General features: G+C 34.2%; 1 protein-coding gene across 2 annotated transcripts in view; it reads right to left on the bottom strand.

Moving 5' to 3' along the window:
- Window positions 1–14697, bottom strand: part of USP42 (ubiquitin specific peptidase 42) — a 52728-nt gene that overhangs the window by 14626 nt on the left and 23405 nt on the right. For both annotated transcript variants that reach the window (XM_052000912.1, XM_052000906.1), the window contains exons 8-14: window positions 13126–13208; window positions 9856–9967; window positions 8460–8600; window positions 8186–8286; window positions 7751–7904; window positions 6375–7130; window positions 6148–6242 (exon numbers count right to left, since the gene is read on the bottom strand). In XM_052000912.1, coding sequence (XP_051856872.1) covers window positions 6148–6242; window positions 6375–7130; window positions 7751–7904; window positions 8186–8286; window positions 8460–8600; window positions 9856–9967; window positions 13126–13208 — 1442 coding nt within the window. The remainder of the gene's footprint in view (window positions 1–6147; window positions 6243–6374; window positions 7131–7750; window positions 7905–8185; window positions 8287–8459; window positions 8601–9855; window positions 9968–13125; window positions 13209–14697) is intronic.

Raw genomic sequence — 14697 nt, 5'->3', positions numbered from 1 at the left:
TTATTCTTACACATCATTACAAAAAGATAGGTCTTAAAAGATTATCTTAGTTTCAGGGGAAAGCTTGGAGTCATGAAAAACCCTGTATAATTTCCCAAAGGCAATCCAATCCATTTACCTCCTCCTGTTCAATTCTGGGTCCAGCTCATTATCCATCCACAGTTCTATGAGTCAGCCATCCAACTGTATATCACAGTTTAGTCAACAGGAAATTCTCTATTCACTTGGTATTTCCTAAGTGTATAGATAATATGAATTCTACTGAGTGATTGTTTCATTTATGAGGCTTTACAGTGTGCCAAGGATTGTTATAATGAGTACTATGTCATCCATGAACAGGAGAATTTGGAGGACCATTAGTATATAAAGGAAATTCCTTAAGACTCTGTGCATCCATGAAGATAATAAACTTTTTTTGGAAAGTATGTCTTCTTACTTTATGTCACACTTAATAAGTCAATAAACAAAAGTTCTCTTTTATTTTAAAGAATCTAGTATGACATTTTGATAGATACATGGAAAATACCTTTCAAGAAGAAGGAGCCTTTAAGGTGACTCTGCTCTGATTAAAATCCTTTTATGGTCAAAAAGTAAACACAGTAGGATTTGATGTACTTTTCAATCATATGTTCTGCTACAGAATGTTGTTTGCTAAAGCCTGTTTACTTCTCATACATTAATTGCGCCTGTCTTTGGGGTAGACAGAGATTATTTTCATAAAAGTTTTTGTAAAATTAGGAACATGGCCATAAGAGTTAGTCAATAAATGCTATTTTCAGTCAATAATAAAGTTTATAATTTTTTTCTAAGCACTTCTCTCAGATATCTGAAACATCAATCTCTTGATTTCTTCAAAACTCTTATCTCTAAAATGTACTTCCACTTTGTAAACTTGGTGTAATCCAGTTGTCCTCCCTATCTTTGTTTTTTTTTAAATGTCATTTCACCTTCTTTAATACACTCAAGAATAAAATATTAATAAATCCCCATTCCTTGTCACTGATGAAGGTAAATAAGTTTATTACAGAAACCTTGATTGATCTTTTCCATTATCCATCTGATATGGATCATCATGCTTAAAAATTAATTCTTAAATGCCCTCAGGATTATCTGGCTAAGACAGATCTCTAACTATGCTTTCTGTAAATATTTTTTCTTCCATTACTTCTTGCTTTTTTATGAGGCATAATCTTCCACTGTCCTCTTTATAAATCAGTTTATAGTCTAACCTGTTATTGCAGTTGAGTGTCACATGCTTGGCAAAAAAATCAAATGTTTGCTGAAAGGATATTTTTGGTCTTTTCTTGTTTTCTTGGTGAGACAAATGATTTCTATGTTGATTAAACTCTTCTACACCCTGGAATTGTGACCTGGACCCCAATGTGACCTGGGCCCCAATTGCCCTGTGGCTATAAATGCTTTTGCTTCTTATGACCCTGGAATGGTGACTCTGGCGCCTCCCCTTCTGCAGTTGCAAGCATCAGTGTTCCTTTCTGCCTGGGACCTGAAACTAGGGCCTCTACTTTCCCATGATTAGCAACAAGTACTTTTCCCTGCCCTAAGGGTTTTGTAACCAGGGTCCGAGCTCCTTTGGGACTGCAAGCACTAGTGTTCTTTTCTTGCCCTGGAACTATAACCCGGAATTGTGTTTGGGCAACAAAAAAGGGTCCTGTACCCAGACTAGTTGTCTAACCCTTTTATGATCTATAGGCTAAAAACTGAATCTATTATCACTTGCCGCCAACCCCCAAAGGCCAAGTGATGGCTTGCTGGAGTGCAGCTTGTGCTATGTGTAAAACAGACTTTTGCTGCTGACCGCCCATGTTTTCTTGGGGTAGAAAATTTTTTTCACCCTGATTTTGATTCTGCTGTTCCAGAATTCAACTTCAGGCATTATTTCAAAGATAGTTGGAGGTGAATTCGGGAGAGCCCAGGTGAGTTCTTGCCCTTATTGTACCATATTCTAGGACTGTTATTCCTGAACTATGTTATATTCTGAGATATCCTCTGGGGTCTGAAGATGAGTGAAAGGAAAGTCATCATTACAAGATGATGTGTTACAAGGTCAAAGAATATATGACTGTCCTAAAATTTACAGTTAATGCTCCTAGTAACATTTCTAGGTTTTTTTTTTTTGTTTTTTTTTTTTTTTTGGGGGGGGGGGGGGAATGAACGATATCATTCCAAAATCATGACATCATGTTTGCTGGCCTAAAATGAAATCCTAAAACATTAACTTGCAACAATAAAACACTGAATGGTGTTAGAATCAGTTAGCAAAATTAAAAGATGTATTTGAGTGAGAGAAGTGGCTTACAAATACTTTAGCTGACAAAAGAATTATTGAAAGGATATACTAGCTAAAGGGGGAAAAACAGTTACAGAACTCACTCCACAAACAAGGCAGACTGGAATTGGAATCAATGTAGCAAAGAGGAAGAAGAGACGTTAGAAGTCATCTATTCACACCCCTTCTCTTTTGAATGAATTCTTATACAACATCCTAACAAGTGATCGTCTTAACTTTTTTTGGAACAATTCCAGTTTCAGAGACTACCCATTATGTTTTTCAACATATTAAATTGTTAGTAAGTTCTTTGCCAGAGTGAACTATATATATAGTTTCTACCCAGTAATCCTGGGGAGGAAAAATTGCACAAAATATGTCTATCTCCTACAAGCCAGCCTATTAAATTTTTGAAGAGAGATAACATGACTTCTCTAAGTCTTCTCTTCTATAAGCTCTCAACTCTTTCGGCTGTTCTTTATAAAATATAATTTCAAGTTTCCCTCACCATTCTGTCCAAGAATGAATATACATTTTCACTCTATTCTCCACCAATCTTACTTCCCCAATTATACTTGTAACTTGTCTCTCTAAACATCTTAAAAGAAAAAATGAAGAAGCTGTTTTTATTCACAAATCCTTTCAGGAAGAATGAACTGTGTTCACTGAGGGAGATGACATAAAACTGACTAGAAGAGCATATAAAGAATAGAAATATTCTTCAGATCTCAAGTTTTCTCTCTAATATTGGTTATTTTCAATAGAAATTAATATTCTATTTATTTACTGATGAAACACATTATCATTTTGCCCAAAATACCCCCACAATCATCCAGAAAGTAAAGCAAGAATTTTTGCCTTAATTCATGATCTTATTATCTCTGTTGGACACTCCTAATGGCCCCTTTTTATTTTGGCTTAATCTCTTCTTGGAAACAATTTTAATATTTGCCAGAATTCTTGTTGAAGATCAGGGTTCTAAAATTTAGTCTCAAGTCTCTGGCACATATACTATATTCATCCAAAGTAAAATTAAAAATCATAGAATATAAGGTTTGGAAGGAACCCTAGAACCATTTTTTTCTGACTCCTCTCAAATTGCCTTCAAGATAATGGAAACGAGAAAAAAAGAAACCCAGAAGAGCCAAGTGACTTGTTCGGGGTCGCACAGCTAAAAGACACCAAAATGTTGATCAGGATTCTGAATCTCCTAATTTTCACTCCAGTGCTTTTTCTGCCATACCCGTGCTGTGGAGGTAGAAGGAAGGATTAACAACTGTCCTTGGCTTTTTTTTTTTCTTTTTCTTTTGCTATACCTATTAACTTGATTGATTACAATGTCTTCTCTTTTCCTAAGTATATAAAATTTACCAGTCTCAAGCCTAAGGAGTCCATCTTTGCTCATGTTTAACAGTTCTTCATTTAACTGGTTGATTTTTTGTTTTTTACTTGTAACTCAAACTTTTATGAAGTTTTGTGCCTGAAGAATTCTACTCTACCAGTATCAAAACTCAGTATAAAAGCCTTAGGTTGCCCCAGAGCACCAACTAATTCTATTAACCCCTAGAATTTGGAACTTCTTTTGGCCTAGGCATTGGTCCTCCCAGTACAATTTTTACTCTGTTCGAATTAGGTTATAAGGAAGGTTTTTAAAGGTGAAAAGATGGCTCCAGATATCATTAACCTTCTGGGTTAGGCAACCTGTGCTTGGTAATAACCATCTGTGATCTATTAAGCTAAATTTTTGTGAATCAAACTATTTTAAAAGTCCCATCTGGGAGTGATATTCTTATTAGGCAAAAATTCAATTTTACAATGGAACAAAGTAAACAGAGTACACTCCAAATAAAGTAGCAGTTGAAAAAAAAAGGGGGTGGAGGGTGGGGAGGACACACTTGACCAGAAACTAGAAAATCTGGACTCTGGGCTCAGTTTTAACATAGCATCTTAGCTAAATAATTTAACCTCTTGATCCTCAGCTTCTTCATCCCCAAAATAGGAGGCTGGAATGGATCATCTCTATAATGGTCCCACTTTCCTGAGCATTTAATATTCTATTATTCTAAATAATGTAGAAAACTAAAATAAATTACCACTTAGTGCTTTTGGAAATGATAATTTATCCTAGATAGAGGACTTCTTTACTTCCAAGGGGAAATGTATTTTATACCTTCATTACTAATTGCTAGACATATGGGATAAATATTTTTATTACTATTCAAATTATTATTTCAACTTCTCTATTTCAACTAGACTCATGTTATATCAATCAAGAAAAATGTCTGCTTCACACAATTCTCTACTTTTTCTTTCTGCTAAATCTCCCTCCACTACTTTTTTTTTTCCAATTTGAAACAGTAAACATTAAAAATAGCAGAAACTTCTTCAGAGTAGGCAAAGGATTTGAAGAGAAGCTAACTCCTTGCCCCGACTAGGCTTACAAGATTTACTTTTTGTTGTTGTTGTTGTTGCTGAGGCAGTTGGGATTAAGTGACTTGACCAGGGTCACACAGCTAGGAAATGTTAAGTGTCTGAGGCCAGATTTGAACTCAGAACCTCCTGACTTCAGGGCTGATGCTCTATTCACTGTACCACTTAGCTGCCTCCCAAGATTTACTTTTCAAAAGCAACACTACGTGAATGATCATTTTTGACAGACTTTGTTCTTCTCAGCAATACAATGATCTAAACGACTCATAATGGAAAATGCTATCCACATCCAGAGAAAGAACTATAAAGTCTGAATGCAGATCAAAGGATATTATTGTTTTTTTCCTTTCTCATTTTTCCCCTTTTGTTCTGATTCTTCTTCCACAACATAAGTAATGTGGAAATGTTTAATGTGACTGTACATGTATAACCTAAGAAAAATGAAACTGGAAAATATGATAGAAAACAAACAAAAGAACAATAAAAAATAAGATTCACTTCTCTTTTATGGCTCAAACTACTTCTCTCATCCACCTCCCTCTTAGGGAGTACAAGGCTTTCTTGTCCCCTGTAACTCTCCAGCACTGGTATAAACAATAGAGCAATGAATTAGCGCTGTAATAGCTTCCTATACCTTTTCCTTGGATTAGTTTGAAAGGCTACTCTAAAAATCATTGTCTTTTAATCACCAAGTAGAGTAAGGGATTACTGAAAAGAGGATATCTATATTTGAATACTTCAAGAATATATCCTTTGGTCAGTGTGGTACAGGTTCTAGTGACAGACTACACATTTCTGTGTGACTAAGATGATCTTTAAGAACTGGCTGTGGCTGAAAAATTCATCACCCTGTGACTAACCTGGTAATGAATATGCCAATATTTCTGCCACTGACTGCTGTGTAACTCTTTGGCAGTTAACATAGGCAGGAAAATCTCAAAGATTAATGAAGGGTAACAGGCTGCAGATGCTTCCCTTTACACTTTTGTCCCCACTGTTTATAGTATAAATAACTAAGAAAAGTATCTCAGCAAGTTATACAAGTAAAGATGGTACTTAAGTGTATAAACATACTATTATTAGTAGTAACATACTATAAAGTTATAATCTCCAAACAGGGGCATCAACCACAATTTATAACTAAAATGAGGAAGCTATTTGAGGAAAGTTCACGCTAGCCTGAACAAGTCTAATTTAAATGGACTATCAGACTCATACATTAACATTTTTTTTAAAAAATTATATATAATTCTAAGATAATAAAAGGTTCTTTCAGGAAATCACATGCATCTCAGTTAAAAATGCTCTACTACAGCAATATTAAGTGAAAAAAGACTACTAACATTTTGTTTAATTACACAGAGAGCTTTAGTAGCCAATGAGATTCATGATAAAAGACTTTCACTCAAGATTACTTATTCTTGTGTTACCTTATATCATCAGTCAAACTTTTTAATTTGTTGTTGAATCTGAAAGACTCTACAATTCTGTCTTCTGGGAGTGGAGGCAAAGGAGTAGGCATCAACTAAAATAAAAAGCAAAATATCTCTTTAAATATGCCAGTGGTATAATTCTTTTCAACTCTGTGTATGGCTGAATTACCATTACTGTTAAAAGCCACCCCAATAAAATGTGTAAACTGATTAGGCATGCTCACCTTTCCATGTAATCCATTTGTCTTAGAAAAGGGATTTTCTGAATGTTTAGCAGGTTTGACTTGGCAAGTGGGATCATCAAATGACAGTCCATTTTCTTTAGGTTCACTATTCTCTATACTATTAGCACCATTTACTGTCACAGTTTCTGGCAGTTCATGATGAGAAGCCTCATCATCTTCAGCATCTTGACAGGAAGAACAAGCATTTGGGAGTATACTGATTCCATTTCCAGTCAGAAGTCCATTAAGAGGGTTTGCATGGCCATTCTCCTTACCCAGTCCCTTTGACTCCTCATCAGATTCTTCTGAAGACTCTGCACCATAAGGGACCAGCACACTGGAGGTGAGCTTGGATTTGCCATTCATTACTGGCTTGGAACAAGATTCACTAGGTGTGATCTGTTTTGATACTTTAGTAGCAACTGACATTGTCGATGCATTTGAGGTAGATTGTAATGCAGAAGAATTAGTAATGGTAGATGAGGGAATGGACTTGCTGAGGTTTTCTAAAGAACTATTGTGAAGATTAGGTTGGGACTGACCTTGTCGAACAGGCAACTTATTATGAATACTGATAGTTATTTTTTGCTTCTTAGGAGGCTCAGGAATAATTGAGGGTCTGTTAACTGTCCAGTTTTGAATAGAAGTTGAAGCAGGAGCAGGACTTGTTCTGTTTAAATTAGAATTACTAGCACTTGCCACAGAACAGCTTGGAGTTTCTTTCAATGGTCCGGTTCCATTTAAATGATTAGAATTCTGCAAGCAAATTATCATAAACAATTGAGTATTTCTCTCTTTTCTTCCTCACCCCCTCACACACACACACATACACACCCAAAGTTGTATCCATTTATTTTTTGATCATACATATTTTTAAAAAACTAAACAGAAGCTTAACAGATAACATATCTTCTTTTCCATCTCTTCCCCTTTAATTTCCCTCCTCCCATCTAATTTCCCTTTCTTCACTCTTCCTTTTTACTTTTTTTCCTCTCTCCACACCACTCAAGCACATACACTTACAATGACAAAATACATTTGCTTCCTTTGGATAAATGTTCATTAGGCAAGTTCTCAACTTTGACAAGGAAGAAATGCTTCCTGACATTTGGGCCATACTTATATTCTTTGGAAGAGTTCCTAGAGGGTCCTTTCCTTCTACAATTTACTTAGTTCTAATAATTCACTTAATCATATCACTAACCTGTGAAACTGAGGAAATGCCACCTAGGTATGAGATGGATAGATTGTGTTCCCCTATTATAGCCAAAACTTTTTTTTTTCATAATTGAAAGAGATCTCATTGGCCATTTAGTTTAGTCTATAAATTAACAAATTAACAGCAAGGAGTTTGTACTCTACCTATAAAATGTTACCTTTATCATATGAGGAGGAAGTTGTGGTCCAATAAAACCTGACACAGTCTGTTTATTATTGACTACCCGCTGATTGATCACTGGTCGAGGAGAAGACTGTCCTGGAGTATGAATGGAATGAGTGTGTTCACCTCCATTTTTTACATCATGGGATCTAGAAATGAAACAGGGAGACTGTTTATATTACACTGCCATGAACAATAGAGCTTTTAGAGCTTCTCCTTGGAAAGAAACTACACGTCACTATAAGAAAGCTCAAAGGTAGAATATGACAATCTTCTAAACTATTCAGCCGCTGATTCTACTAAAAGACAAAAAATTCTGATGACCTTATTTCAGCCTTGGTCCTAGTATCTGCTAGCAAAAAATTCAGTATTTTAAAATCATTTATTTCAGTGGGTTGATAAACAAAAATTTTGTGTATAATCATAGTACCTGATATAAAAGAGGACATAGGCTTGCTGGTTAAGCACTGATCTGATATCACTGGTAGAAACAATGGAGTCATTCATCTGGTACCACTGTCCATTACTAGCCTGCAAAAGAAAAAGAATGAAATCTTTACAGTGGCTATAACTGGACAGGAATTAAATACCACAGACCAGATAACTTTAAAGTAACAGAGTCAGGAGGGAAGAAAAAACTATAAAGTTCTCTAATAGTACCGCAATTTTTTTTAATGGTTAAATTCAAATGTTTAAGAACTTACCTTTATGTAACAGTAGTAATGACCAGCATGACAGCTAAAACCAGTATGCACTAACACTGCATATAGAACATAAATAATTGGTTCTCCATTAGGTTGAGACATATATGGTCGAATATCGAGATACTCAGGATATTTCACATCCTAAATAAAAGTAGAAAGAAAAAAAGAAAGTCATTTCTGCATGCACATTTTACTTAACAGCTTTAGAACAATATCAAAGAATAACTCTTCCAAATCTTTCAATTAAAAGTACAGTGAAACCTTTCCACAGCTTTTAAGTAGTTGAAGAGTAACATTTCCCTTATAGGTTATGTTGTTATATCCAGAGTTTAACAAATGTAATTGTATTTCTGGAATATGATTTGGCTTCTGAGTTTATGCAGATCTATGTGAAGATATAATCCTACTGTATTTATCCCCCCTTTTTTTCAATTTTCATTGAGATTAAATGAATTCTCTGAAGAGCAATCTTATAGTCATGATGAAAATTCTTGTGTTTTTGTCTCCTAAGAAGCAGGTGGTCAGAAATTAGATAACAATCGCAATAAATTCTTGATTATTCATAAACTAATCATTTTCCTTCTCCCTCCTGCTGCCTACCTTTTGATCACTTTATTGCTCCTTAGCACGTCCACCAGAGGGGTGGGAAGGAGAAGGGAAAGAAAGTGAAACTTAAATCAGTCAAAGTTGCTACTATTGAGAAACTCAAGTTAAAAAGACTTTGGAAGGGAAGTAGATTTAATTAAGTATGCACATTTCCTGTGAATTTCACTTATGGAAGTTCTTTCTGTCTTCTCATTACCATGTATAATGGAGACCTAACTATAGGGTGAAACATAATGATATTTATTAGCACTACCATAAGAAACCATTGAATAATCAAATTAACCAACTGTGGCATTCTCTGAATAAGTAATTATTTGTGTGTTAAAAGAAAAATAGCTAACTTGCATTGTAGATAGAGCATGGGACCTGGACTCAGGGAGACCTGAATTCAAATCCTGCTTCAGACATTTAAGCAGCCATATAACCCTGGGCAAGTCACTTAACTTCTCTCTTCCTCAATTTCCTTATTTGCAAAATGGGGTAATAATAGCACCTACCTCCCAGGGTTGTTGTGAGGATCAAATGAAATAAATTTATAAAGCACTTTGCAAAACTTAAAGCATTATATTATTAGCTATTATTGCTATTACTGTTTCTTTAATACTTTTTATTCTCTCCAAATAGGCTGCAATGAATCCCCTACACTTCAGGGACAAAGAAAGGACACAGAAAAATCAAGAGACAAAACAATTTAGTTACACATTACTATTAGTTTAGAGCTACTTACGAAGTGCTAACACTTAGGATCTGAAAAATTTCAACATAAAGATAGGAAATATGTTCTACATACCTTGGCGATTTTTCCACCACTGAAATTTGCAAAACGTTTCAAAGATAAGGTAAGAACATTAGATGATCTATGTATAGTAAACCTCTTTGAAGCTGGAACCATCTTTTTACACCTTAAAAGAAGCACAAACAGTTGGTTACACTTGAGATGAATGTTTTCTTTGGTACTTCATGTTCTTACTTGCTCAAAAGATATGGCTAATATTTTCTTCAAACATCCCAAATTAGTTTCCAAAAGAAGTTTAGAGTTCAGTGCAGTGAGAGACAAAGCTCAGAGTTTACGATGAACCCTAAAACAGACAAAATCATAATGAAATTAAACTTGAAACTTTTCAGAATGATTTTCTGACATGAGCATTTAGTAGAGCCCTTTAGATTTTTCATCAGCACTTTTTAGAACTTACTGCCTCCATCAATGTGGGTAGTGCTTGCAGTGTTACAGATCACAAGCTATTCCTTCCCTCTTACACCTGTAAAATTCTTGTCCATTTCCTCCCAAAATTCTTTAAAAGACCTTCCTTCAGGTCTGACATTTCACGCCCCATAGATCTTCACATGTGCCATCTATCAATTGTTCTTCACTCTCACAAAACTAGCCTTTTCTAGTCATATGTCTTTCTCTGAAGATATCCTTTACATCATTTATTTTGCCCAACTTTTTGCAGATAACATGCTGCAACTTATATTTATGCTCACCAGATATCACTTCACTACCCACTGGGTAACACAACTTTAATTTTCAGAGACTGATGCTTTATGACTTGAAGCCATAAAGCATCACGAGAAGAAAACTGTTCAAAAAAAAAAAAATGAGTCTTTATTCAAAGGAGATCTTTGGTGGGGGTCTTTAAAAACACTACCCATTTTCTCAAAGGCAATCCTATTCTGTTTCTTCTGTTCAATTCTGGGCCCAGCTCAGCTCTGTGACTTTAGCAAATTTTAAATATGGAAACACTCAGATCTTGGCCAAACAATGTGGATGTTAATGATACTACATCAAAAAAATTTGTTTACATGTTTTCTAAAACTAACAGCAGGGACTGCAATATTTTTTATAATTTATAATAAAATAGAAAGTTTAAATTGTAGAAATCCTTATAGTAAGTTTTTTTTTTTTTTAATGCCTATAGTAAGTAATCAAATCAAGTAAGCTTAGTATTCACTGTATTACAGTTAGGGGAACAATGGATCTGAAATCAAGAGGCCTGCCTGGGTTCAAGTTCTACTTCTGTTTCTTATTAAGTTTATGACCATAATTAAGTTATTTAATCTCAGGATCCCATTTTCAGCTGTAAAATGAGGATAATATATCCACTATCAACCTTACAGAATTATTCTCAGTAAATGATTTTGTAATCCCTAAAATACTATATAAATTGGAGTTATAGGTATATTTAGCAGTACTCAATTTGTTATCATCATTTACATAAAAGTATCACAAATAAAGAAGTGCCTCAATTATTGGGGCATCATTTTCATTGTAACCACAATTTCTATTTAAAGAATCATTTTTTTAAAAATCATGACTGTAACAATACTAATAAAAATCATTACTATAGGATTGAGATGCATGTGCATAGACATGTTGTTGGAATATTATTAACTAACAAGTACAACAACGGGGGCTACCTATAAGGACAACTTCCTCAGACCCAGAAGCAAGATAAAAATAAACAAAACAATAGAAGGCAAGTATATACATTTTTTTGGGGGAAAAATAATGCAAGTCAAGTCAAAATACTGGCTGTAAATGCTAAAATAAAAATGTAATCTTAAGCTGATCTTAAGGCTTATTAAAATTGCCTTGGAAAAATCTATATAATACCCAAGAAAAGCAGTGTGAAAAAGAAAAAAGAAAACAAGATCTCTCTTCTAATGAAAGATGGAAGGGAAAACAAAACAGAGGTTCTAATTTTGAATAGATGGAAATCAGAAAAGTGACTGATTAATCTAAAACAGGTTGATTATAGTCTTCCTTCTCTCTTCTACATTAAACTCAATCAAATTAATAAAGTCAATAAAGGGTTTTGTTTATATAACGAAGTCTGAAACAGAATTTTTAGGCTATAACATATTATATGTCACAGAGTGGCACTTACTGACAAAGTACATATTACATCCCTGCTCTAGACAATAGCAAGAAGGGAATAGAGAGAATATACATGTTTAAAATGGAATTTTGCAGCAGTGAAAAGCAATGAAAATCACTGAAATTGTTATATGATTACTAACACACAGAGACTTTCTTAATTAGTTAGCAATACAACAGTATTTTGTAATCTGGGCAATATACATTATTTATTTTGTTTTACCAGTGTGGACTGATTTCTTTTGAGTAACTATGAGCTTCACTGATTAGACCAGGCTCAATTCAATCAGCACAGTGTCATCAGTATACAGATAAATCTAGAAAACTTAGCCAATGATGAGAAATTTTTCTATTTGGACTTTTACACTGGTGGATAGCTTTTATAAACATATATCTCACAATTTTATGCCTTGGTTGATGAGAATATTTACTGGACTGTTTAAAGTTATCTATGGTTGAACCAATTGACTATTTATGACTTTTATAGGTACTGAAAATACCCTTTGAGAGGAGAACTTTTAAAGCTTCATTTTATCCTATGAAGGTAAATAATCAAATAACTGGCTAATCTAAAACAGGTTGACTACAGTCTTCTGTCTCTCTTCTACATTAAACTTAAATTAATAAAGTCAAGAAATGGTTTAGTTTATATAATTGGAAGTCTGAAAGAGAATTTTTAAAACTATAATATATTGTATGTCAGAGTGGCACCTACTGACATATTACATACCAACTCTAAAGAGATAGTAGCAAGGAGGAGATAGAGAGAGAATATAGGTGTTTAAAATGGAATTCTGCAGCACTGAAAAGCAATGGGCACCACTGAAATTGCTGTTTAATTGATAATATAATAAACATATCTACAAACAATGGGATCATTCTCTACACATCTTTGTCAGCTGTGTGGGAAGATGTGGTCTATCACAGAAATTTGTCTGGGTAAATCTTTTTGCTGCTAGTTATATTTTCATCAAGGTGACTATCCAGGAATGACAATGATGTAAAAACAAAAGGCATTAGTAAAACTTACCAAAAAAAAAAAAAAGAAAGAAAGAAAGAAAGAAAAGACAGTAAGTATGTGGGTGAAAAATTGCTATCTCCTTGGCCCCCCTTCCTACCCCCACCCCTTTTTAAAAATAGCTGCTTTAGGAAACCAAAATCAGACGACAATGTTCATCTTACTTGCTACATTTATAGGAATTTTCTCCATCTAATTGCTCAGGCTTCACAAATTGTTCCAAGGCTTTGTTGACACTCTGGGCAGCCTAGAAGTCAGAGAGACAGTATAATATTTTATTTCAAACACCACTACAAAACAATTATAATAGTGCTATAAACACCCAACAACTTTAAATCCTTCTCTTGACCTGCCATAAAAGGGACCTTGGTTTTTCAAAGATTATGCCAGTAGAACTTTAGCAAATCCCACTCTGGTAAGACTGCAAGTATTGCTCAGTGATGAACTGTATGTCTGTCTGATTTCTGACAACTACTCTTGATATATGGTGATGGTAAGAAGCTCATCATCAGGCTGACCACAGGGTGATAAGTTTTTCAGTCACAACTACTCTTGAGATAGCTACAACTTGTGATGAAGAGAACTGTCTGAACCCAGAGAGAGGACTGTGGAGACTGAATGTGGATCACAATATTGTATTTTCATTTTTTTGTTGTGTTTGCTTGCATTTTGTTTTTTTTTCCTTTTTGATCTGATTTTTCTTCTGCAGCATGACAATTGTCATAGAAGAATTGCACATGTTAACATATATTGGAGTACTTTCCATCTAAAGGAGGGGATGGAAGGAAGGAAGGTAAAAAAAAAATTGGAACACAAGGGTTTGCAAGGGTGAATGTTGAAAATTATCTATGCATATGTTTTGAAAATAAAAAGCTTTAATAAAACATATTTTGGCAAAAACAATGAGAGTATCTACCAAAACATAAAAGATATAGGCCAATAAAAGAATTATCCACAATGAAGAAATCACAAATCTTTGAAGTATTGCAAGACAGAGACTGAACACCATGAAGACTTATATAAACTACTTGTTATCCACAAAAGACTCTTTTATATCAAATAAAAATCTTCTGAATTTTATCACTGATTGTGATTTTTTCATTTCCATATATTACACATTATTTTATTCATTTTTTTGAAATCAGAGACCACATAAAGTCTGTGTGTTTCCCACCCCGCCATCTTTCATTTCAGCATATTTTATCAAACCCATAGGTTGGATTATAGTTTTTACTCTGAATGAGTGCAATGATATTCCAAGGAGTAGTCATGTAATTTTGGACACCAGAAAACATTGGATATTAGGCAATAATCTATGGAGATTTGAGGAGTAAGTGGTATTTATCTATGTAGTCAAACATCAAAAGAGGGGATTCTCTCACAAACAGAATAATTGAATTTGGAGTTTAAGACACTAACAAGCATATTTCAGACTTTGGTAAAACATAATTGCTTTGATGGTAGAAACTTGTATTTTTACTTTTATACATCAAAGCACTTTGAACATAGTATGCATTTAATAAACGTTTGTTGAATTGAATTAACATTTTTCCAAATGAGGCCAATGCAAGTATACCAAAGAGGAAAAATTCTGGCTTTAATAGATCTCACTGAATACCTTTTAGAAAATCAAATGTTGCATCAGGTAAGATATGTCTATATTTCAGAGTAGAAATAGGACCTATGCAAAAAAACAAAAAAAAAAAAAACACTTGGGTCTAAGTAAACTAAATAAA

The sequence above is a fragment of the Antechinus flavipes genome, chromosome 1 (genome assembly GCF_016432865.1).
Source record: "Antechinus flavipes isolate AdamAnt ecotype Samford, QLD, Australia chromosome 1, AdamAnt_v2, whole genome shotgun sequence".
Classification (NCBI taxonomy): Eukaryota; Metazoa; Chordata; class Mammalia; order Dasyuromorphia; family Dasyuridae; genus Antechinus; species Antechinus flavipes.
The sequence above is the reverse complement of the archived record's forward strand: the minus strand, read 5'-3'. Positions and strand labels throughout refer to the sequence as shown.